General features: G+C 45.4%; 1 protein-coding gene across 1 annotated transcript; it reads right to left on the minus strand.

Annotated features, from left to right (window-relative positions):
- Positions 1 to 145: 145 nt before the first annotated feature.
- Positions 146 to 24,439, minus strand: SQLE (squalene epoxidase). Its single transcript, XM_040979314.1, has 12 exons — positions 24,305 to 24,439; positions 23,443 to 23,903; positions 20,629 to 20,881; positions 15,230 to 15,410; positions 14,440 to 14,536; positions 9,794 to 9,907; positions 9,524 to 9,695; positions 5,815 to 5,910; positions 3,970 to 4,112; positions 3,550 to 3,646; positions 1,331 to 1,418; positions 146 to 654 (listed from the first exon to the last, which is right to left on the minus strand). Exons 2-12 carry the CDS (start codon positions 23,731 to 23,733, stop codon positions 462 to 464), a joined length of 1,725 nt encoding a protein of 574 aa, XP_040835248.1. The 5' UTR covers positions 23,734 to 23,903; positions 24,305 to 24,439; the 3' UTR covers positions 146 to 461.
- Positions 24,440 to 26,261: the final 1,822 nt, after the last annotated feature.

A 26,261-nucleotide genomic window follows, 5' to 3' on the forward strand; every position in this document is an offset into this window, starting at 1 on the left:
GCAAGTCACGGCCCTGGAACAGCGAGTCTCCGCCCCAAAGCGATTTAGTTCACGGGACGGCTTCCCTAGGTCATTTCAATCCACTTTTTCTTTCCCACTATCCTGGAGCCAAGTAAAGAAAACGCACAACAAGCGTGAGGTCAGGAGAGGTCACTCTTCCTTTATTTGCATGTACCAATGACCCATCCCAAATACTGAAATCCTAAGAAAAACTTCAGTTCCTGTTAGCACTAGTCTGTGGTAACAATCATTTCTTTAAAATGTCAAACTTATTCAACCTTTCATTTAAAATTGCAAATTAAGGCATATATTTACACGTGTATATACAAAAAACTTCAAAATCAAATTCATCCAGAGCTCGGTCCAGGAATTTCCACCTGAGAAGTGGTGTAGCACACTCCGCACACATCCCCTTCCACGAGTTTCGTGGACTTGTTGAGTTCCAGAAGGCTCTTTCCAGCTTAATGAACCACATACTTCATTTCTGAGTAAATTAGTGGAAATATGACAGCACACGCTTTGTACAGTACAGCACCACTAGTGAAAAAGGCTCGGGGTTTTGTAATCCAAGGTTCTGATTTAAAGCAACAGTACGTGGCATAGACTGCAACAGCAAAGAAGTGTCCAATTAAAACAAAAGGGTTCGGAGACAGTCTGCAATAGAAAAAAATTGAATTTTACTCATTATTATGTATAATCTATAAATCTTAACACACATTCCACATTGTAGAGAACTTTAACAATTTATCTGCCTCTTACGTTTGATGACAAGCACAAATGATTTAATCTTCTTTCCTAAGAAACCATTTAAAATATTCTTTTCAGAGAAGCCAATTACTCCTCTTGCTCTTATATCCATAAGCCATATATTCTCAGCTCTTTCCCTCTCACTAATCCAGAGGCCCCAGGCTAACCTCCCGAGGCCTAGTCTTTCAAAGACACCAATATGAACATTCAGATGTCAGAATCAATAAGATACGGCTCGGCACCCCGACACCCGTGGCCACACCGTCTACACTAACAGTCTCCGCAGTCCGCTCTCCTAAGTCATATTCACTGTCAAGTTCATGTTTCTCCATTGCGCATGGGATGTGAGTAAAGCCACAATGAAAAAAGGCAGCCTTCTGAATGATGCCACCTCAACTGGCACGTCTGGTAAATACTGTTTCCTAGAAATGACCTAAATGTTGCCTTTTCTTATTCCTATGATCCACCTATTACCAAGTAATATAACAGGACAAAATTTATGTCAAAGACTTGTAATAATTCATAAAGTAAACAGTCTCTCAGAACCTTGAAATACCATTTCCTCTGTGCCTTCAAAACTTACACAGAAAGCAGGCCAACAGGACCAGCAACACATTCTCCACCAAGTTTGAAATACAGAAAACAGGCTTTTCTTAGCTGATGCAGGGAGTCTAAAATAAAATTCAACAATCAGTCTCAATCAAAATACATATTTATTGTGCCAATGATATGTCAGAAGAAATAATGATAAAAACAAATATCAAGTGTAGCCTGAAAGATGATTTTTAACTATCTATAGTTTGAGAGTTTCAACAACCAGAATCTTTTAAATTCCCAAATCAACATGGGTAGTAACATATTTTTTGTTAGTAAATAATTATTGTACTAACATTTAAGTCTCAAAAGTGAAGAGTTGTTTAAATCTTATTTGCAGGTTTTATAAATTCACTGTAGGGTTCAAGATACTTCATGAACTCTTTATTATAAAAATTCAACTGTAGAGGACCTGGTGTGACAGACCAGTGGCTCAATCCTTGCCTTCCATGTGACTGGATCCCACATGGGTACCAGTTCGTATCCTGGCTGCTTCCCTTCCCTTCCTGCTTGTGGTCTGGGAAAGCAGTTGAGGATGACCCAAAGCCTTGGGATGCTGCACTTGTGTGGGAGACCTGGAAGAAGCTACTGGCTCCTTCCTGGCTTCAAATCAGCTCAGCTCCAGCCACTGAGGGCACCTGCAGTCTCTGCCTTTCTAATTAAGAAAAAAATGGTAGAAACCAAACCAAACTTCCAATCTTTGAGAAGCCTGGCACTGATCCCTTACCTACGCTATAAATGATCAAGGAAAAGAACAGGAACAGCTTGTGCATCAGCGCCCTTTCAGGCGACTCAAAACCAATGACCTTCTCAGCCATGACTTGATTTTTCTCCATGGATTTTTTTTTTTGAGGTCTAATAAGCAACTTGCTTTGTTTTGTTAGTATAGTTGGCTATATGATACAAGAACTCAAGAGCTAAGGAAAGCTCAAATGTATTGTGTTTAGTTTGCCAAGCCGTTTTAACTTCCACGCTGGCGTAGGCACACATTTGCTTTGCATCACAATCGGCCAGTTATTTTAGCAAGAGGCTAAGGAAGGAACTGTTACTGATTCATCTTTTCTAACCATCACCAAAGCTCTGATCAATAGGGCCTGAGCCAGGTAACAGGTAGGTTGGAAATGAATTAGTATTCATTAGTATTCTGAATTAGTATTCAGAAATGATCAAACTTAAAAACGCAAAAGTCTAGTTTCATTCATCTACCATAACTCTCACTTTGCTATCGCTGTGGTTACCTTTCCCCCCATTTCTAACACCGCCTTTGCTGAGCCTTATTTTTCTTAATTCAGGCTGAGTAGACCTTATTCAAAATGCTAATACAAGCATTTCACACATGCACAAACTCATAGACTGAAACATTCCAGATTTTAGAGCTTTGGACTAGGGATGCCCAGGCTGTATGTAAAGTGACTATCCCCTCTGTAATGCAGACGTAAGAACAGCAGTGCAGTACTCTTTCATTTTATTCTTCAAATGTAAACTGGACTTGAAGCTTATACGTATTTTTTAAAACACTAGCATAAAAAGATATTAGGGAGGAAAAAATACCAAAATTAGTATTCAGAAAAGACCACCCTGCCTTTTAATACACAGCCAGAAAGAACTACTATCAAAATTTATCCATTTCAGGATGAAAATCATCAAATTTTGACCAGAGAAACTAAACATCATGAATACATTGCTAAAGTATTGCTGTTGTGCTACAAAAAGAAAATCAACAACTTTCTAAGATAAAATAATAGGTATTATGATAAGAAAGTAGAAATTGTGCTCAATGAGGAAGAACCACAACTATGGCCAATGCTGTGCTTAGCTGTACAGCAAGTGAAGGCGGCCAGCCACCCATGGGGCCAGCATCCTGTAAGGACACCATATGCAGTCCCAGCAGCTACATTTCCGATCCTACTCCTTGTTAACATGCTTGGGAAAGCAGCAGAAGATGGCCCAAGTGCTCGGGTGCCTGCACCCAACAAGTGGAAGGTTTCAGATTGGCCCATCTCCAGCTTTGCAGCCATTTACAGGGCAAATCATTGCATGGAAAAATCTCCCATCTCCCATCTCTCTCTAACTTTGCCTTTTCAAATAAATATCTTTTAAGAAAAGCGGAGAGGGAAACAACTTTGGAATGATTTCTGGCCTGAAGATTCTTTCTTGCCTTCAGAATCTGGAATTCAGCAATACTCATCAAGAAAGAGCTATACTTACCATCTGTGGCAGAAAATAATTCATAAAGAGCCTGGGCAAGCACATTCACAACGAAAGAATGAGATCTTTTTCTTGACCAATGGAATGAACTTTTAGCCTAAAAAGAAAAAAAGATCACTTATTACCCAATAAAGCATCATCTATGGATGCTTACCCTGAGGTCTGTACAGCCAGTACAGCCATGTCTGCCACCTACAGAGTAACATCTTCAGAACGGTGGGGACATGAACTTTGAAGCTCAATTTACAAAGCACTCCAGTGCTGGGTAATACTCAAATACAGCAAACAGAGTCCGGTCTGCTAAGCCTGAGTAAGACCACCGATGAGCCATGAGGAGGACCCAGGCTCCCTACACAGCTCTCCACCTTCGTCCCTGCAGAGACACTGAGCCTTCTGGCCATGGGGTAATCTTAGGCCTACCTGGGAAACAGCTACATCATCATAGAGGTCAGGGATACCCCTGAGCAGTTTCCTCCAGATTTTTATATCTTTAAAAGCAACGGTCATTCCTCCGCCGGTGAGAGGATGCCTTATGTTGTACGCGTCCCCCAAAACGAGCACACCTGTAAACAGAGATCACGGGAGACAAAAGAAAGTGACAAATCTGTTAATTTATAAATAGACAAAAAGCTTAATCTATTAAGGCAAAAAAAAAAAGTTCCAAATTTGATTCACTCAACATTTACTGGACACTTCGTGTATGCCAAGCACTGTTGAAATAAGGAGAATAAGAATGGTCTCTAGCCTCATAGAAGTTACAATGGGACCAGTGCTGCGGCTCAGCCAGCTAAGCCACTGCCTACAATGCAGGCTTCACATCAGCTCCTGGCTCAGGGCTTCAGCCTGGCCCTCCCTGGCTGTTGCAGCCATCTGAGGAGTGAATCAATGGACGGAAGATATTTCTCTCTCCTGCTCTCTTCATAACTCAGCAATGTTCTAATAATCAAAAATCAAATATGGAAACATCATGGGATAGTTTTGGCCATAAAAGCAAATCAAAGAATGATAACATGCTGCATAAATAAGCTTTAAAAACTGTCCAAGTGAGGGACCAGCATGCGCTGTGGCTTACGAGGTAAAGCCACCACCTGCAATGCGAGCTTTCCATATGGGCATCAACTGCTCCACTTCCAATCCAGCTCCCTGCTAATGGCCTGAAAAAGCAGAAGATGCCCAAGTGCTTGAGGCAGTGCTACTCAGGAAGGAGACATGGAAGAAGCTCCTGCTTCCTGGCTTCAGCCCGGCCTAGTGCTGACCGCTGCGGCCATCCAGGTGGTGACCCAGTGGAGGCAAGTCACCTCTGTCTCTCTATATAATTATTTCAAATAAATAAATCTTGAAAAAAGCCACTACCTAAAAAATTTCAATTGCCTACAGGTCTCAAACAAAATGGTAAACACATGGTCTACCTGTGGACCCCGACACCAGCACCAGGCTGCACTAACAGGAAGCTGAGCGCCTTCACATCACCAGCTCCAGCCCCTAGACTTGGCAGGCATTTCACTTTGGAGTGCCTCAATTTCAAAGTACACCAAAAAGACTCCCACTTGTCCTGGAGGCTCAATCCTACCTGAGCAGCCTACTGTACCCATGCTTTAAAGATACATATATTTTTATTGCAAAGTCAGATATACAGAGAAAAAAAACAGAAAGGAAGAGCTTCCGTCCACTTTTTCACTCCCAAGTGGCTGTAACAACCAGAGCTGAGCCCATCTGAAGCCAGGAGCCAGGAGCTTCTTCCGGGTCTCCCACATGGGTGCAGGTTTGGGGCTGTCCTCAACTGCTTTCCCAGGCCACAAGCAGGGAGCTGGATGGAAAGCAGGGAGCTGGATGGGAAGCAGGGCCTCTGGGACATGAACTGGCGCCCATATAGGATCCCAGCATATGCAAGGCGAGGATTTAGCCTCTAGGCCACCGTGCTCGGCCCTCTCATACCCTTTCTAAACACCTCTTCCATTTCACAAGCTTCCCTCCCTGCCTCCCTGTGAACCTGGGATACCATGAATGGGTTCTTATTACAAAAAGTACCAACAGTGTTCTGAAATTACTGGTCTACATTCCTTCCGAGAAAATGTCTTACACTAGGTCAGTACAATGCTTTAATTGTTGTATCCCCAGTGACTAGCAAGTGACTAACAATCACTCTCAAAATTAAAATAAAATTAGCATTAGGAATCTGATCATCTGTAGCAAGCAATTCTCCTGCCCACATCATTCAGAAAAGTATAAATTAATCACATGTCATGCAAAACATTGAAGTAATACCTCGTTTGTTCACTGGTGAAGGAGGAAGGAAACTGGCTGGCATGGCCCTCAAACGAGAATTCTGGACGCCATCCAGGAAGGCTTCTTTCAGGTGATCTGCAGCAAATCAGCCACACCCAGAGAAAGGGGTTAGAACGCTAACTTCAGACCAGAACAGTTTGTTATCAAATATAAACAAACACCTCTGGCTCATCTGCAGTGCTTTTTACACAGTTCCTTTGTGATATATCAAGAAATCTATTGTCTATTAAGAACAAGATTACTCACTGAGCATCCAGGTTTTCATGTTAAGGAGCAACTAAAGAATCTTGGGAGAAAATTCATAACACAGGCATTATACACCTGAGTGAATAAACTAGAGCAAAAGTGAGGCAAACCCAGATGAGCTGAGACAGGGGGAACGCATCCACCCATTTCTGATAACTGACAGCTGTCATGCCTAAGAACAACACTGACAACACCAGACCGAGCACTCGCGATGTAGAAACAGAAGATTCTGCGGTTCAAACACTAACGCTTACAGACACACGTCAGCTGAGCTCCCTGGGCTCCAGCTGCTCTAGCACCAAAACGAAATGGTTAGAGTAACTCAACCCTACATACTCCCCAGTTTTACAGTTTTGTGCTTCTATTTGTATAGAAAATGAACTGTCAAAAAATAATAATTATAATAGCTTGCAATAAACATCCCCAAGTTTCCAGCGTAATCGGGCAGAAGAGCAGCAGAAGCCTACATTCAAACTTCTCCGCTTATAAAAAGAATTTCCATAACGGACCTAAGATTGCTATCAACTTACTCAGCTGATCTGTTTCTCATCCAGCTCCCTGCTAATGTGCCTAGGAAAGTAGCAGAGCATGGCCCAAGTCTTTGGGCCCCTGAACCCAGACGGAAGACAGGAAAAACCTCCTGGCTCCTAGTTTTAGACCAGTCCAGCTCCAATCCTTATATCCATTTGGGGAGTGAACCAGTGCTCTCTCCTTCTCTCCTCTCCACCTTCCCCACATCCCGCACACCTCCTGTCTAACTTTGCCTTTCAAAACTATACATTTTTTAAAAAGGGCAGGGTTTAAAAAGAAATAAGAATATATGCTAAACATAGAGGCCCGCTGAGGACATCTGCAACCACAGCAGAGAAAGGAGAACAAAGCATATGGACAACTGCCCCAGCCAAATGATGACACCCAATATCTGGGCAAATGGAGACTCCCAGGTCAACCGTGTCAGCCAGTGGACATTGGGAAGGGATTCCTCATGCTTAGATTGGCAAGATCGACAGCATTTCGATATACTGCATCCACCTGGGCAGAACCCTCGGAACATGCGCCACACTGTGACCCTGGGTTGCTATCAGATGGCCCTTCCACATCCTCGGGCACTGGGGCGGTTTGGAGGCGGGGTATGGCCTATCCCCTTAGCTCCTCCCTCCCCCTAGAAATGGGTACAAGAAATAGAAAGTTTGGAAACTGATCACACCCACTTCTCCCTAACCCTACATACTTCCCACCCTGATCGACTATGCAAATATCTAAATAAAAAAAAATTTTTTTAATATCAGGTAATGGATACTTCTCCCATATATATACATAATTACTGTTCACATCTAAAATTTTATAAGTGATTAATTTTAACTGAGTAAAAATTTACTGAGGCATTATTGTGTAAATATGTCGAAAATACCATTATTAAAACCTAAATTTGTCCATTTTACTTCATTTTGTTATTGTTAATATACTGCTGCTTATTAAACAGAATGGTTTTACTGGTTTTAAAAATAACTTGAGGGCCCGGCGGCATGGCCTAGCCACTAAAGCCTCGCCTTGAATGCATTGGGATCCCATATGGGCGCCGGTTCTAATCCTGGCAGCTCCACTTCCCAGCCAGCTCCCTGCTTGTGACCTGGGAAAGCAGTCAAGGACAGCCCAAAGCCTGGAACCCTGCACCTGTGTGGGAGACCCGGAAGAAGTTCCTGGCTCCTGGCTCCGGATCGGCACAGCACCGGCCGTTGCGCTTACTTGGGGAGTGAATGAATGGACGGAAGATCTTCCTCTCTATCTATCCTCTCTGTATATCTGGCTTTGTATTTAAAATAAAATAAATCTTTAAAGCAAAATAACTTGAAAAGACTGAAATATTTAACACAAAACACAAAAAGGAAATTTTCTTATTAGTTTAATCATGTAACTGCCTAATTGTTTTTATTAATTGAAGATATCAAAGAAACATCTGCCCTCCCTTATATACTGCAATATTAGCTACAATAGCCAATGTGGAAATAAACTATCATTACATGGATGGATAAATAAACAAGATGCTCATGTATGCAATGGACTATTTTTCAACCTTACTAAAAGGAGGAAAATCTGCCAGCTGAAACAACCTATCTTAATTTGGATGATATCATGCTAAACCAAGTAAGTCATACACAGAAAGAAAACAGTACATGTTTATATGTTTGATCTGAGATGGTCAGACTCGGAAGGAGACAACAGGAGAGGAGCCAGCAGGGACTCTGTTGGAGGTGGCAGGTGCCGGCCAGATAGACAAGGCAAGAGCAGCATGTTCTCCCAATCTAAAGTCTAGCAAAGCGTCATGGTGTACGATGCCCAAAATTGCCAAGAACGTAGATTTAAACCGTTTAATGTTTCCTATGCCTTTCCTATATCTTCCAGGGTTTAAAAAAGCAAACAAGTTCAACAAAAATTCTGAATTTGGGAAAAAAATTCTTCTATTAGTGGTTTTACAAAGACATCTGAAAGTTAATGAAGCCTTTGTATTCAAAAGCGTGGACCTCAATCTGCCTCTGCAGCTCTCGGGCTCCGAGGGCAGGCATGACACAAGCGGTTCATCCGTGAAGACACTGGCTAAGCTCTCTGAAACTTGGTTCTCTCATCTGTTAAACAGGACTAACGACAAGGCCTGCCTTCTAACTGAAATAAGACCAAGTTTGAAAACATCTTGGGCCAGCACTGCAGACAGTGAGTAATGCCGCTGCCCGCCGTGTGGAAATCCCATATGCACACGATTTCAAGTACTGCCGACTCCACCTCCAGTCCAGCTCCCTGCTGTGGCCTGGGACAGTGGAGGATGGGCCAAGTGCTTGGGCCCCTACACCCAGGTGGGAGACCCAGCAGAACCTTCTTGGCTGCCAGTTTCAGAGTGGCCAAGATCCAGCCATTGCAGCCATTTGGGGAGCAAACCAGCAAACTGAAATCTCTCTCTCCTCTATCTAACTCTGCCTTTCAAATAACTAAAAGAAAGGATGGAAAGAAGAAAGGAAGGGAGGGAGAGGGAAGGAGGAAAGAAGGAAGGGCAAGAGGCAGAGGGAGCGATGGAGGGATATAACAAGGCTATGACACACATTTCAAGAACTGAGACCTTAGATTGCTGCGCAGGCTACTTTTAAAAACATGATATAATCGAATACTCTGCTTTAATTATCCACATGACAAAAGTACTGAGTCTTTTATTTCTACCTTTGGAGGTTTTTTTTTCCTTCAACTTATTCTTGACACATAATAATTACATCTATTTGTGGGGTTAATTGTATGTATGTCTGTTTTCTAAATGTGTTAGCACCAGTTCACTGCACACAATTTTCACCTTCACCCTTCTCCCCTGGCCTGAGACAGGGGGCAGTGAGAAGTGGAGCTGGAGGGGCTCGTGTGAAATCATTTCAGACTACAATGGGAACAAAACCCAACTTCTTACCAGGTATTTGTGGGTGAACTTTTTCAATCATGTATTCTCTTAAATTCCTGGGCATTTCTCCTCGCACGTCAACAAGTACTCGAGTTTCATTGGATGAGATCTGGTAGATGAGAACTGGACTCGGATTAACTAGCACAAGCTCTGCATGATGCGCTTTAAATTGTGGTGCGTCCTAAAAAAACAAAAGGGCATCCTTCAGTAATTTGCAAATTTCAACCTGCTGTTTTTTTGCCTGTTGTTTTCTTTCTTACAATCAGACTCGCACGTTACCTTCATAAGAAAGCCAACAAAATGAGATGAAACGGAAACTTTATTGGCGATCAGGTTTTTCCTGAACTTGGAGAAGAGCCCGTCTGCAACGACCGTCAGTGGAGCGTGAAGTTCCTGTAACACACAGAACACTCGGCTGAACAGCCGCTTGGTGGCCACATGGCAAAGATCACTCTTTACGGATGTACACGGACAGACTTAAACATGTGATTGCATTCCATTACAGAGAATAGCTGAAGAGAATGCTGTGAGGAAGCTGTTCCCGGGCTTCAGAGAATGCATGGCCTCTGTACCTTTGGAGACACTTCCGGAGCCGAGGGCAACTCCCCTGGCAGCCCTTGCAGCAGCCAAGCCAACTGGGCTCACTCTACACTTAAGAACCCAACAGAAGCAGCAGCCACAAGGCCAGCTTGAGCTGAACCACAGGCAAGCCAGATGCTTTTAGCTTAGAATTTTCGGACATCACATAGTGCTTTTAAATCAGTGGCTGTCACCGCAGAAGAGGAAGAGGAATTCGAGGAGGAAGCTGAGGAGGAAACCCAAGGCGGAGCCCCCAGGCGTCTCAGTGCCCTCTGCTGCCCTCCTCAGCTGCCCTGTCCTCTCCCTCAGAATCTGTGTTGCTGCCTCTCATTTTTCTTTCTTGGGGGCGGGGGGGTGTCTAGAACAGCGCCTGGCATACAGTAGCAGCTCAATAAATCTTCTGTCTGCTCAACGTCTCTTCTTCCACTCTGGGAAACGTAAATTCTGCCATGTATTTCCTTCTGGTGCCCACTCCTCAAACGTAAATTCTACCATGTATTTCCTTCTGGTGCCCACTCCTCCCATATCTGTCCAGTTCATATTTTCTTTCTGTTTTCCAAAATAATTCTCCCAAGAATCTGGGCTGTGTGCCATTCAGAACAAGCCAGGGGCAGGGCAAGTTCAAGCAGCAGCCAAGCAAGGTGGGAAGAAGCCCAGCACGTGCAGGTGTCTTGTGATGTGGCTCAGCTTCAGGGAGTGGGAGCAGCATTATCTCCGTCCCTGGCCTCCTTCTAGGTCTGTCTGAGCTCAACTTTTCGTTTTTCTTCTTCTTTTTTTTTTTTATTGATTACATTGTATTATGTGACACCGTTTTATAGGCACTGTGATTCCCCCCACCCCTCCTCAAACACCCCCTCCATGGTGGATTCCTCCACCTTGTTGCATTACCACAGTTCAAATTCAGTTGAGATTCTTTCATTGCAAGCATCTACCAAGCATAGAGTCCAGCATCTTATTGTCCAGGTAAGTTCAACGGTTTCTTGGGGAGACCATCTCTGGTCTGAAGGTAGAGCCGACAGAGTATCATCCCAATCAATTAAAAACGCCCGACATTACCTCAGTAACAATTTATAACGTTATGGAATTAGTTGACATGCTACTGAGTAACCAATATGTTAAAAGAGAAAAAAAAGAATGCAAGTTCTGAACCACATCCTATGACTTCCTCATTGACATTTCAATTATTAGTTTATATGCAACCAGGTTCTATACACCTTAAAATGGCTATAGATTACTACTCAGCTGTCTTGTGTCTATTTTCATTTTAGTAGTTAGCAGTTTATAGTGTTGAAGCATGATTTTGCTGAACCTGGCTGTTTTTGGGTAGTCTAGACTGGCTTATAACTCTAACAAGACATATGCCAACAGTTTAGGTAAACAGTTCTAGGAGGGGTGTGCAGAGAAATCTTCAATACCCGGTGAGGAGTAACTAATCTTTGTGTCCCACCCAGTGAGTTATAAGTGCATCCCCGCTGACCGTTTCCTGTCTGTTTCTAAGCTTTCCTTCTTGTTCTCTATCTGTTCTTTTTTTATTTGTTTGTTTGTTTTGAGGGGTTTCTGGGAGCTCAGCTTTTCTGTGTTTCATTTCCTCCAGACTGAAGGAGAAGGACCAGCCTCGGTACCTAAGCTCCCAGTAACTCTCCCCCCCTCCATCCCGCTGACGTGGCTTGGGAGGGTTTGCCTGCCACCCAGGAGACAGGGTGTCCCGTCTACAGCATCTCATCTCTTCTGTGCTTTGCCCCATCCCTTTAGTTTTGTCCCACATTTCAGATTTCTATTTTGTGCTGAACCTGCTTTTTTTTCATATTGAAAAGATGACATTGGGCCCGGCGGCATGGTCTAGCAGCTAAAGTCCTCGCCTTGAAGGCACTGGGATCCCATAAGGGCGCCGGTTCTAATCCCAGCTGCTCCACTTCCCATCCAGCTCCCTGCTTGTGGCCTGGGAAAGCAGTCGAGCATGGACCCAAGGCTTTGAGACCCTGCATCTGCGTGGGAGACCTGGAAAGAAGTTCCTGGTACCCGGCTTCAGATCGGCACAGCACCAGGCATTTCAGTCACTTGGGGAGTGAATGAATGGACGGAAGATCTTCCTCTCCATTTCTCCACCTCCTTGTATATCTGACTTTGTAATAAAAATAAATAAATCTTTAAAAAAAAAAAAAAAGAAAAGATGACATTGCCCCAGGAGCCAAAAATAAACAGCGATTTTAAAAAAAATCAGTGGCTAGGACTTACTACAATTTCTGTAGGAATGGCCACATAAAGGCGTCTCACCACACGACAAGCAGAGAACACCTTGCAGTCGCGCTCAGCTGTCAGGAGCCATGTACTATAGCCACACTGAGGCCATTCTGAATATGGGCCAGTGGAAAATCCCCGGTTGGCTAGATGCTTGTGAAAGAGGTTATGAAACTAATCACACACTTAGCTTCAATTGTTTCTAGCAACTGTTTCAGAATGTGATTTATGCTGCACCTGCTGACATCCTGTTACTGGTTACCTACACTACTGTTGATATGGTGGCTGCTCAAGAACAATCGTTCTTGAGACCATGGCTTGCGTCCCAGTTTCTTCTTTCCTCCCTGAGCCTTAGTTACTGAAGAATATAAAAACCCTCAATTGAAATCAGTAAACTGACAGCTTGATCAGACATCCTGTCTTGCGGTCCATTCTTCGTGTCTCTTGTCCAGTCATTCCCGCCTAGGTTGGTTGCGGCCCACGCTGACTGCCCTGCTGGACGGGACACTCAGCAGAGCGCAAATCCCAGGGCAGAGCGACCTTACGGAGCGGCCTGAAGAACCACCCACCGATCTGCCTTTCCCTCTTCTGCTCCGGTTGCCCCGCAGCGGTACTCATGCTGTGCTGCTGTCTCCCGGGAGACTCTGCTTCTGCCTGCAGCTGTACAGTACAATGCTGTTGTACAATGTCCTGCAGTAACAATCCTGGACTGCACCCTTTAAACCAGCAAGAGCAAATATGTACGCTGTACGTTATCTGCCAAAACAGACACTGTGAAATAAGGAAGGGGTGAACTCTGGCACAGAGGGCAGGACACGGCACTGCCTGGGTCGGATTCCCAGGTCTGTTCTTGACTTCGGCTGCCTGCCAATAAGCATGCCGTGAGGCAACAAGTCCCAGTTCAAATACTCGGGGCTCTGCTGTCCATGTAGGTAAGCTGAAGTGCCAACTCCCGGAGTGTCTAAGCCGTCACAGGCATCTGGACATAAAAGTAGCAGATGGGAAGTTCCCCTCTTTCTCTTTGTTCCCTCTCAATACAAAAAAAAAAATTAAAAGCTGGGCCAGGTGCTGAGGCCTTGAGGCTAAAGTCCTCACCTTGAAGGCACCGGGATCCCGTATGGGCGCTGGTTCTAATCCCAGCAGTCCCATCCAGCTCCCTGCCTGTGGCCTGGGAAAGCAGTCAAGGACAGCCCAAAGCCTTGAAACCCTGCACCTGTGTGGGAGACCTGGAGGAAGTTTCTGGCTCCTGGCTCCAGATCAGCACAGCAGCGGCCGTTGCAGCCGCTTGGGGAGTGAACCATCAGACTGAAGCTCTTCCTCTCTATCTCTCCTCCTCTCTATATATCTGACTTTGTAATAAAAATAAATCTCTTTTAAAAACTAAAAGTACATAAATATGGCTCCATCATTTAAGTTCTCCTACATTCATTTATTTGACTTTCTGAGGAAAACAACTTTTTTATCTTAATCATTTCTCTCAAGCTCAATCTCAGTGCTTCCCTTTACTCCGTCCCATGTCTTTCTCTGCTGACTTAGATTTCTCATGACAGGTGTGTGTATATATATATACGTGCGCGCACACACACACACACACACACACACACACACACACACACACACACACACAGTGTTTATATATAAATCTGAAGAGAAGATGGAGCGAAAAGGACAGAAAATCTCCTTCCACTAGTTAACTTCCCAAATGTTGCAACAAATGGAGATGGGCCAGGCCAAAGCCAGGAGTTGAGATCTTAATCCAGGCTCCCAAGGGGATGGCACAGACCCTAGTACTGGAGCCAACCTCTGCTGGCTCGCAGGGTGCAGACCACCAGGCTGCTGGCATGAGAAGCAAAGTCAGGCCGTCAAGCAGCCACTTGGTTCCGGGACACAGCCATCGCAAGCAGCGTCTCAGCCACCGCACCAGGCCCTCCCTTCACTTCCACTTTTAATGCTGTTAGCATGCCAATTTTTGCTTACGAAGATCCCTGTAGAGCATCCTGAGATATTCTAACGAGCAAGGTGTTGCTATCTGATCTCATAGCAAGCTTAGAAACAGTAGATGTGCAACAGAGCACCAGCTCTTGGAGGAGCTGACATCTGGTACTCACCTTGACCTCTCCACTTGCTTTGTCCTTGTACTGAACCCCCACCACCACATCATCTTCCTCTAATAGCTGCAGCACGACGCCTTCAATGAACCTGGTGCTAAAGGACAGACAAGCGGAAATCAATTCCTGTGGCAGCACATTTAAGAAATTTAGCTTAGACACGATCAATTGTTCCTTATCCCAAGTTTGGTCATATAAACTGACATCAAGTGTGCCCAAGTAGATGTGCACCGACAGAGGTCTACAGCGACGAAAAGCAAAAGCATCGTTAGTGAGCTTTAATGCAGCGTGGGCTGAACGCACAGCACTAATGTAATGAGCAAAAAGTAATTTTAAGAAGTCACACTACACTTTTACCTTAATGAAACAACAAACACAGGCAGAGAAACTTAACATACCCACACACATACACAAATAGAGGAGAAAAACTTATAAATTATAGAGTAGTTATTTTCAGTGAAAAGGTAATATTTTACACATTCTACTTGCATGGCTCACGAGACTTCTGAGCCGTAAGGGTAAATCCACTTCTTCGCTCGCTTTGTCAACATTTAAGTCTGTGGCAATCACAGGAAGCTCTTCATGTCCTCAACCAGAGTGCTTCAAGTTCAAACAAGTATAATGTACTGACCACGCACAAGGTCAGTCCTATCAGACTAAGAATTTAGAAAGAAACAGGGATTTCTCCTTGGAGCCCTCTGCCCTGTCAATAGCATTTCTAAAATCTTTGCACACAGGCTGTTTCACTGTATCAATCCTGCAGAGCAGGTGCGTGAAGCTGCACTCTTACTTGGGCTCTGCCATGGCTGCTTTCCGGAGACTCATGATGAATCTTCCGTGGTGGAAGGCTCTTCCGCTCTGCACCTGACTGCTTTCCGAGAGAGGGTAAGGGATCTGAACCTCGGACTGGCTCTCCTGGTCGTGAATGATGTAGCCGTGGATAGTATGCGCGTCCAAACCCTCCACTGCATCTGCAAAACAAGTCGGTCCCAAGGTCAGGTGCATTGGCATTCCCAGACAGGCAGCAAGGCCACAGAGGCCTTCAGAAACGAATCCCATCTTCACACAGGCAGCTGCTACCTGCAAAGCTGAACCAGCTTAGAAGCCTTTACGCTTCTGGAGAAGCAGGCATGTCAGAGAGATCTGTGGAATTAAAGAGAGCAGCACCACAGTGTCAGTCTGCTTCTCCTTGACCTCAAAGACAAACAGGGAAACACCACAGGAAAAGCAATAGCCGCCATCCTCGCCTGAGGAACCTTCTGGATCTGCAGAGTGACACATCTGGGTAGTCTAACCATTTTTTTTTCAGCATATGACTATGGGAAAAACAGTCATAAAAACAGAAAAAAAAATGTATCCATAAAGACGGAATATCCAAAAATATAACTGCCCAGAACAAAAGACAAGGTGCTAGGATTATTTCTTTAATATTATGATTTCAACCTATCTTCAAAATTCACTCAGGATAAATTATGAAGTAATTTTTGTAACTCAAATAACTTTTTAAAAACTAGCAATAAACAAAACACGGAATACCTCAGATCCCTGAAAAAGTGCTTTACTAAGGTTAAAACAAAAAGGTTGGTAAAGAATTCTGATAGAAAATACATCATTTTTTTAAAGATTTCTCTTATTTTTATTACAAAGCCAGACATACAAAAAGGAGGAGACAAAGAGAAAGATCTTCATCTGATGATTCACTCCCCAAGTGAGCTCAACGGCCACTGCTGTGCCGGAGCCAGGAGCCAGGAGCCAGGAACTTCTTCCAGGTTTCCCACAGGTGCAGGGTCTCAAGGCTTTGGGCCGTCCTCAACTACTTCCCAGGCCACAAGCAGGGAGCTGGATAGGAAGCGGGGCAGCTGGGATCAGAACCAGCGCCCATATAGGATCCCGGTGCGTTCAAGACAAGGACTTTAGCCGCTAGGCTACCATGCCGGGCCCGAAAATATAACATTTTTAAAGTGTCAACTGAAAAGTTAAAAGCTTAAAAATTAACTTTTAATGATAAAAACAAAATCTTTGGGACAACATCAAATGTAGCAAAATGTTAATACTTACATATTAAAGGTATTCTTTTAATATCAAAAAGCAAAACTTTTACAACAACAAAAAAAGGACAGAATATGTATCAATGCTTTATGTAATATAAAAACAGTGAATATACCAAGAAACATTAAGGGCCCAGCGCAATAACCTAGTGGTTAAAGTCCTCACCTTGCACACACAGGGATCCCATATGGGCACCGGTTCTAATCCCTGCCGCCCCACTTCCCTTCCAGCTCCCTGATCATGACCTGGTAAAGCAGTTGAGGACAGCCCAAAGCCTTGGGACCCTGCACCCATGTGGGAGACCCGGAAGAGCTCCTGGCTTCTGACTGGCCTAGCTCTAGCCATTGTGGCCGCTTGGGGAGTGAACCATCGGACGAAAGACCTTCCTCTCTGTGTATATGCCTTTCCAATAAAAATGAATAAATCTTTAAAAAAAAAAACCTGATAAGAAAAATTGATAAAATTGAAATCTAACATTACTGGGTTATACCATAATATAAAAAACTCATCTATTGCTAACAATGCTATCAATGACCAACATTTCAGAAAATAACCACAGTAATAAATGGCAAGAATCATGAGGAAGTAAGCATCTTTCAGCAATCCTAGTCTTTGAGATCCGTCCCCAGTGAGGCGACAGTTAGATAGGGGCCATAGCAGATGAGCAGCTCATGTTTTAGCCAGTTTTGTGTGAAGTAACAGAACAGAATACCTGGCACTAGATACTTGAAAGTACAAGCATTCTTACGACCCGTGAGGCTTTGCGGGTCAAAGCACCTGCACCTACCAAGGTACAGAGTCTTCTTGCTGTGCTGTGCCATGCTGGACCACATGGATCCAGAGTCGGCAAAGTACTTAAGTATACGCAAGTGTCCTTAAAAATCAGTACCGACCCATTCATGAGGAGTCCCCATGACCTAAAACACCTCCCATCAGACCCCATCTCTCAACCCTGCTTTACTGAAGATTAAATTTCCAACATAAACATTTGGGGCACACATTCAAATTATGCAAGTCAGCTGAATATAGCCGTCATGATGGAATTAAGGCACAATAATATAAAATATGAATCTGGCACAATATGAAATATATGACGCAATAATAAGAAATAATATGAAATATAGCTATCACGATGAAAATAAGACACAAGACAGAGCTTCTGTCCCTTTTCTTGCCACCACGTGAGAACAGAACAAGAAAGCAGTTGTGTAATCGGGAGGAAGGTCACCAAGAACCCGCTGAAGCTATTCTGATCCTGCACAGGCAGCCTCCAAAATACTGGAGTAAGTATTTCTATTTTAGATTATCCAGTCTTTGGTATTCCAATGGAGCGGACCAGTCTAGGGTATTTCACTATGGCCATATTACCCTGAAAATGCCTCATTTCATCTAATCTTGCCTGCAACCTTTCCAATAAACATAGATTTAAATTTATTCTTTTTTTTTTAAGATTTATTTTATTTTTTATTGGAAAGGTGGATATACAGAGAGGAGAGACAGAGAGGAAGATCCTCCATCTGATGGTTCACTCTCCAAGCAGATGCAACATCTGGAGCTGAGCCAATCCAAAGCCAGGAACCAGAAGTTTCTTCTGGGTCTCCCACATGGGTGCAGGGTCCCAAAGCTTTGGGCCGTCCTAGATTGCTTTCCCGAGCCACAGGCAGGGAGCTGGATGGGAAGCAGGGCTGCCAGGATAGAACCGGTGCCCATATGGGATCCCGGGCATGCAAGGCGAGGACCTTAACCACTGCACCATCGCGCCAGGCCCTAAATTTATTCTTAAAACTAGGATTCTTCCGCCTGATAGCAATACTCATTTCAGTCATGCTTCTCTTGGCAACATCATAACTCACCTCTAATTTGACAAATCCTGTGTGGGTATAATGGCGTAGTGGCTTCAGCCACTGGCATCCAATCTAGCTCCCTGCTCATGCATCTGAGAAGTTGCTTGGGGTCCTGCCACCAACGCGGGCCACCTGGACGGAGCTGCAGGTTCTGGACTTCTCACTGGCCCAGCCGTGGCTGCTGCAGCCACTTGACGAGTGAAAACACGGATGCAGGAGCTCCCTCACCGTCTCTCCCTCTCTCTCTTGTTTAAAAAGTGCCAAATTCTATGGTCGCTTTTCCTACATTAGCAAGCCTTGACATGGCTGTCCTTTCTCACACACACCCACCCCACTACGCAGAACATTCTCCTTGCTTGGATTCCGTGACGTCAAACGATCCGCACTCTCTGGTCTGCCAGCTTTCCAGGTGTTCTTTGCTTCCACTCAATCTTTAAACGACAGGTTTCCCGGGGCTTCACTCTACTTTCTCCTTAAACTTGCCTTATGGCCTCAATCATTGCCACAATTTTTATGTGCCACAAACATGTACTCAACTCAAAATTTTCACTCCGGGCAGTCCATCCCTCTACACTCTAGATTCACACATCCAATCTGACATCTACAGTTGAATATCCCTAAATTTTATATTCACATAAACAGCATGGCACAAATGGTAAAGCTTGACTCAATGCTAAGTTATGAAATGAATTCCACATATAATCAGATGAAACCACGATGACCAAGAAGTAAAATAAATTTCAGTCAGACTGTCGCATGTATCATATCTACTGCATCAGGATACAGGATGAAGGTTCCTGCGATCGCTCTTACGGGCTGCTGCCATGATTTTCAAAGTCAGTCAGACCAGATGCTCCTCTGGCTCCTTTGCCTCATCCACCTGCTGCCTGTCTTTCCAACCTTCATCTCTCTTCTCCATCATCCACTACCTTCCTGGTATATCTTGTTCTCCTTCTCAGCTCCTTACACAAAGCAGCAAACACTACATCACAGATTACACTGTGAATTCATTTAACCTTCATTGTAAAACGCAAACCAGACTTTCTTAATAAGTCCATTTTGCAAGCAGAGGAACAAAAAGAAGGTTAAGCTGTTTAGGCAGGATTATACAGCTTCCTAGGTGCAGCAATTCAAACTCAAGCCATAAGGTTGCAAGAGCGATGATTTTAGCTGGTACACCACACTTCCCGCTATCCACACCAAGCAAGCTCATTCTCACCTCACAGCCTGGCTACACTTCAGTCTGTTCTCAAGAATAGTTAAAAAAATAAATTCAAAAAAAATAATCAAAAGAATAGCTATAATCTGCCTTGTTTCAAAACCGATCCTTGGTATGCTAGATAGCACCTCCTGCAAAACAGGTAGTGAATATCTGTTTCCCAAATGAATAATCGGTCCTTAACAAGCACTGACTGAGAATTGGTGTTGTGGCATAGCAAATGAAATCATCGCCTGCAATGCCAGTACCCACCCTGGCATTGGTCTAGCCCCAGCGCTCCTGGGAAAGCTGCAGAAAACAAATCAAGCACTTGGGACCCTGCACATGGGAGATTCAGAAATTTCTGGTTCCTGGCTATGGCCTGGCATAGGCCTAACCATTTCAGCCATTTGGGGAGTAAACTGGAACATGGAAGATTCTCTCTTGCGCTCTCTCTTTCTCTTTCTCTCTCTCTCTCACTCTCTCTCCCCTTCTCTCCCCGCCCTAGTGCCCGAGTATCTTGGTGTAATGGCAGGCATTTAGCCTAGTGGTTCACACACCAGCACTCCACTCAGGGCTGGCTCTGCCCTGCTTCCTGCTAAGGTAATCAGTGGCAGGCGTGGTGATCACGCCACACCTACGGGAGACCCGGACCAGGTCAGGAGTTCCTGATCCCAGTTCCCGCCCAGCACAGCCCACCCACACCCTCGCAGGCACATAGGGAGTGACCTAGTCACTCTGTCTCTAGGATAAGTAAATCTTTTTAAAGGCATTGGTTATATTCATGATGCTTAAATAAAAGATTCAACATATCTTATCAAACCATAGTTTCCTTCATTTTCACTAAATTTCATGCCATCACTCGTTTTCTAGTACTCATGACAACTTCTAGACATTTCATTATTTAGTTTCCTTTCTATCTCCTCACATTACTAAATGCTTGTTTTCTACTTTGCTTTTATTTTCATGCAGTTTTGTTGGTGAATCAGTAAACCTGACAAACAAATGAACTAAAATTGTTTTTATTAGTTAGAGCATATCCTACGCAAAGAACATTTCCTTATCCTCTAAGTCTCCTGAAAATCAGGATGTACCTACCTCCAAGACCGAGGTCTTTGAGAACTTGATAACCCCCTGGCTGCAGAAATTCTCCAACTATCCTGTCAGGTTCTTTCAAATCTCTTTCTATGACTGTCACCTTCCTTCCATCTCTGGAAAGCACTGCTGCCAAAGCAGAGCCAACGATACCAGATCCCACAACGATAACTTCTGGATCGTTCTGGTAAGATGTGGACGTAGAGGTAGCCGCTCCTATTAAGGTTGTTTCGGACATATTGGCTCCTTTCCTGTGCTGTTAAAACAAATGAATTATGCTTCCAAATTTGCTCGACTTAAGTGATACTAACATAGCAATACAATGGACCATTACATCTTTCAAATCAAAGTGAAACACTTGTTAAACCCAGATCACATATAAAAATCAATATCAAGATACAGGTTAAATATCCAATGAAATTTAAACATACATCCCTTTTTTCAAACATGGTATTTAGAAAATGCTATTTCAAAGACAGATAGAAACACATACCAGCCAGGTATAATCATTGTTTGTAAGGGGCTTCCAAAGTTTGTGCAAAGGCAAAGTTGATACTTATTCTTTAAATATATCTCTGCATTTGCCACAATCACAATTTGATTTGATTTCAGTTTGCACACTAGTTGTTACCTGTAATTCCACTGTTTATTCCACTTTGTTTCTGCATTTGCAGTTGAAAAATCTAAAAATCAGTTTTACATAACAGACTGTTTAATGCTGACTACTGATCTACCATACAAGGATTATTTAACCAAATTACAAAGGAATTGAGATTTCATTTTACATACTAAATCTGCCCCTTCCTTTTTCCTCATCCTGATACTAGTAAACCTCAACTTAGGAACAATAGCAAACACTCAACTCATCACGGGTTGAACTGACAGCAAAAACTTCAACTCTGAGCAAAAGAGAAGAAAAAACTCTAAAGAGATTGATTCCCACTGAGAATAACAGTGCTTGCCTATTGTTTTTTTAAAGATCAATTCTGTTTTGCAATAAGCATTTGTTCTTGCTAGACAAGCTTATCTAAACACATTTCACAATGTATTCAATCAATACACAATTTCAATAAACACACAACGAATCACTTTTCTTGAATTCTCTACCTTAATGAATGAAAGGACCCATTTTCATTTCAAGGATTTAAAGGAACTTGAGCCAAAATGAAAATTCAACCTAAAATCCTTTAGGCATTCAATATTGTGATTCTAACATTCACCCAGGATTGATTTACCTCTACATTGCATTCCATTTTTATTTGTCTTAGAGAAATACTTTTCCCTCCTTTACCAAGCGTAGAAGACAACCGTCTGTGTGTCCCATCAGGGTCTCCCAAGGTTCAGAACTCATCAAACTGGGACTGGTGAGGGGCGCACACAAGGCAAGGTCCTTTTACTATCTTAAAGATTCCTGTTAGTTTTTCCATGCCTTTTCTCTCTCTCTCTTTTTCTCTCTCTCTCTCACACACACACCCCTACACCTACCTGGAAGGTGTGCCTCTGGGTAAAGCTGTCTCAGCAGAAGCACTTTAACACATCAGTTTATAAGCCTGCTGCTTCGTAAGGAACAAGCAGAAAGCCTGAGGTGTTCCCCAAACAGAGAGCTGTTTTCCAAGCCCGACACGTCTGTGCACAGCAGGACAATAACCTGGACTGGCGACCTGTGCCTTAGACGTGGCTAGCTCTGTAAGGTTTCAACCTGAAAATTCCCTTTCCCATTCCTCCGACCCACACCAGCCATGCCACTCAACTCGGCACCACTCAAGACTTCCACAGACACACAGCAGCCAATGTTTATGAAGCGGCTGTAGATGGCAGTCTGCAAATACTAACTCATTGCATCCCCTATCAGCCAGGGCCATGCTTTCCCCTTCTAACAGAAGAGGTAACTCGTTCTTAGAAAATTCAGCAATTTGTCAAACATCACAAAGCCTAGAAGTGCTGCAGAAAAATTCTAAACCTCTCAACAAAGCTTACTTTGTCGGCCTTACTGCGTAGCCACTTGCCCACACTGACGGTGGGTCCACTCCACCATCAGCCACTCCCCATGGGTCTCCCTCCCACTTCTCACTTCTCTAAAATCCCTGGGTCCATTCTTACAAAAAAAAAAAACTTTTAAAAAAGTGAAAATCAAATATTGCTTCACACTTTGAGATCCTTCAAGGCTCTTGGGGGACAGTGCAAATACCCCGAGCCGGGCGGTCTTCTTCTGTCCCCTGGCCTAGAGGACCTTGCCCCACCCGCCTCCCCCACTCCCTCGGCAGCAGCCCACGCACTGAAGACTCGGCCTTTACCACAGGAACACTATTGCACTGAGGACATTGCTCAATTACCCCTGCTGCCTAGACCTGCTTCTCGCTCCAAAGAGACAGAGGGCTCCACAATGCGAGCGCTCTCAGTGCTTCTCGGTCAGCTGTCAGTTCTCAAAGCAGCCGACTAACTTGGTGCTTGCTGCTTTCTTCCCAGGTGCCAATACTGCCCTTACCCAAGAATTTTAAATAAAGCATCTTTTTTTTTTTTTCATCCTGGAAAGTGATTCCACCCTCCTCCACAACCAAATTCTGACATTTCTTTCCATCGTTAGTAACCAAATCAATAGCCAGGGGTGCATTCCTAGCGAGCGAAACAAATGATTTCCATCATTCCTAGAATGCATGAATGTAGACATCAAAATCGTGAAATATTATCTAGATACACGAGAAATCACACTAAGTTGCCACCTTTTGTCCTGTGCAGAAGAAAACCACAGTTGGGTGACTCTGATCCTATCGTTAAAGTAACATGTTCATTCATTTGCTCCCGTTGTAATCAACCTACCCTCCTAGCCTCCAGCTGCTCTTTCTTCTCTGATCCAGGAGGGGACTTGGCCCAGAAGAAGCCAACGAGAGGCAGCGCTGAGAGAACATTGGAGATGATGGCGAACTGGGAGCTGCTCTGCTGGTGCCGGACGAGGCCCCCGTTGCGGTGGCGACAGCGGTAGGAGAGCACCAGGCCCAGCGACAGGAACACCAGCACGCACAGCAGGACCTCCTTGTTGGCCAACGTGACGAAGTCCCCGCATTTCTTATAAAAATAGGTGAAAGTGGCAATGCCAAGAAAGGTCCACATGGTTCCAAGGCGTCTCTGGTGGCACCGATCAAAGTTGAGAGTCTTTTTCCCGAAGAGGGTTTTGGCTGTTCACTTTTTTCTCCCTCGAGATGCCGTACTAACAGGAGCACGGGCCACTAGCCAAATCCCAGTAAATGTGCTCACGGAATTAGAAGGCAAATCAGTCCAACCTTTCAAAAAAATAAATCACACAAAATTATTTAAGAAGAAGCCAACAGTCGGCAATAGTAGAGAGACTGAAAGTCTGTATGATAAAACGCCCGCCCCAACACTCCTCCCCGACTCCGTGCGCGGCAGCAGGTGCCTTCGGGAGAAGGACGGCCAGAAACTGGGGAAAGACCTTGGCCCTGGGGAAACTAAGGCCTCCAAGCGCGACAGCGATGGCTGGTGGCGGCCAGGAGGCGCGAGGGGAGCCGGCGGCACGGCCCAGCGCACCCTCAGAGGGAAGGCGAAACGAAAAGATCCGAGCTGCCTTCTCCCACCGAGGACGGCCTCGGAAGCGGGAGGGCGGCTCCCGGGCAGGGTCCGCGCAAACGCCACCCGGAGGCTTCCCAGCTGGTCCCACACTCACCAGCGCCGGACTTGGCCGCGCCGCGCCGTCGCTTCCCCCTGAGAGCCTCCCTCACACGACCCCAGCGGCGGCAGCACCCGCAGCCCTCCTCACCCGCATCCCACGCGGGCGGCGGCCGCCCTCCCTGGCGCGGCGCTTGGGCAGTAACCAGAGCAACGGCCGCGCGCCCTTAGCTGGCAGTCCGGCCGCGCGCATCAGCTGCCGGGTTCGACCAGGGACCGGGGGCGGGACCCACGGAAGGACGGCCCGGCCCGCCCCGCGCGCGTCTTCCCCGCCCCCCGGCCCGGCCTCCAGCCAATGAGGGCGCACAGCGCGCGGTAGGCCGAGATGGCGCTATGCCACGTTTGGCCAATCGCAGGCGGCGCAGCCCGCGCGGCGTCGCCCGGTGAGGCGCTAGGGCGATGTTGCGTGGTGTAGGGTGGGGGCGTGGGGATGGTGGCCGGTGGGCGGGTGGGATGAGAAGGCGCGGGCGGGGAGGGTCTGGGGGCCGACTGAGCCGCCGGGGGTCCTATCCCCAGCCCCTGGGGTGACCGCTGAGGGTGGGGGGAAGGCGTGCTGAAGGACAGATTGCCGGGATGCGCACGTCCATCACGCCCGTGCTTCCCCGGGCGCCTCCTACGTTCCAGGCCTCTGTATCAGACAGATGAATCAGGCTGCCTTTGAGTCTTGTGCCTTGTGTAACAGGTTTAGGGTTCCGGAAAGAGCCGTGACTGCGTGGAGAACTTGAACCTGGAGGAACGAATGGGCGTTTGCCAGGTCCAGGAAAGCTCAAGCTAAAGGGACCAGCACGGGGAGGGGGAGGGCAAAGTGGTCGTGGAACAGAGATGCGCCCCGAGTGCCCTGAGAAGAGTGGGCCTGCAGGTGCCCTGAATTCTGTACAGGACCAGCAGGCCCCAGAGGAAAAACAGATGCACAAGAGTCACTGGGAGAGGCAGCTCCTTTTTTTTTTTTTTTTTTTTTTTTAATTTATTGGAAAGTCAGATATACAGAGAGAAGGAGAGACAGAGAGGAAGATCTTCCGTCCGATGATTCACTCCCCAAGTGAGCACAACCGATCCGAAGCCAGGATCCAGGAACTTCTTCGGATATCCCACACCTTGGGTGCCGGATAGGATACTCCGCCGGCCCCAGGCAGCTCTTGTTACACAGCTCTTGTTACACAGGCTGGTTTCTGGGCCCTTGGGACCTTGGCCCACCCTGTTTAATGCTGGGCTGCCTTCTTTAAACCTTCTGGTTCATGTACTTTGATTCTGCTCTTGGAAGGATGGCTGCATTGTCAACGCTGCCACCAACTCGCCTCACCAGGCCACTAGTTTCTTTATACTTTCTTTACCCATTTTCTGATCATTAGCATACAATGTTTGAATCTTGCCATCCTGATTAAATCTTTAAATTCCTTCAGGGGAGGATTCATCAGATAAAATTCACCGTGCCTGGCACAAGACATCATAACTCTAAAAATATTTAATAATTGGGGCCCAAGGCCGTGGCCTAATGGCTAAAGTCCTCGCCTTAAGTGGACTGGGATCCCATATGGACGCCAGTTCTAATCCAGGCTGCCCTGCTTTCCATCCAGCTCCCTGCTTGTGGCCTGGGAAAGCAGTCGAGGATGGCCCAAAGTCTTGAAGCCCTGCACCCATGTGGGAGACCTGGAGGAAGAGCTCCTGGCTCCTGGTTTCAGATTGACCCAGCTCCGGCCATCGGCCATCGAGGTCAATAGGGGAGTGAATCAACAGATAAAAGATCTTCCTCTCTGTCTCTCCTACTTTATATTTCCTTGCAAAGTCAGATATACAGAGAAGAGGAGAGACAGAGAGGAAGATCTTCCGTCCAATGATTCACTCCCCAAGTGACCGAAATGCCTGGTGCTGTGCTGATCCGGAGCCAAGAGCCAGGAACTTCTTTCCGGGTCTCCCACGCAGGTGCAGGGTCTCAAGGCTTTGGGCCGTCCTTGACT

The sequence above is a fragment of the Ochotona curzoniae genome, unplaced genomic scaffold, assembly GCF_017591425.1.
Source record: "Ochotona curzoniae isolate NIBS_2020 unplaced genomic scaffold, NIBS_Ocur_1.0 contig_3190, whole genome shotgun sequence".
In the NCBI taxonomy this organism is placed as follows: Eukaryota; Metazoa; Chordata; class Mammalia; order Lagomorpha; family Ochotonidae; genus Ochotona; species Ochotona curzoniae.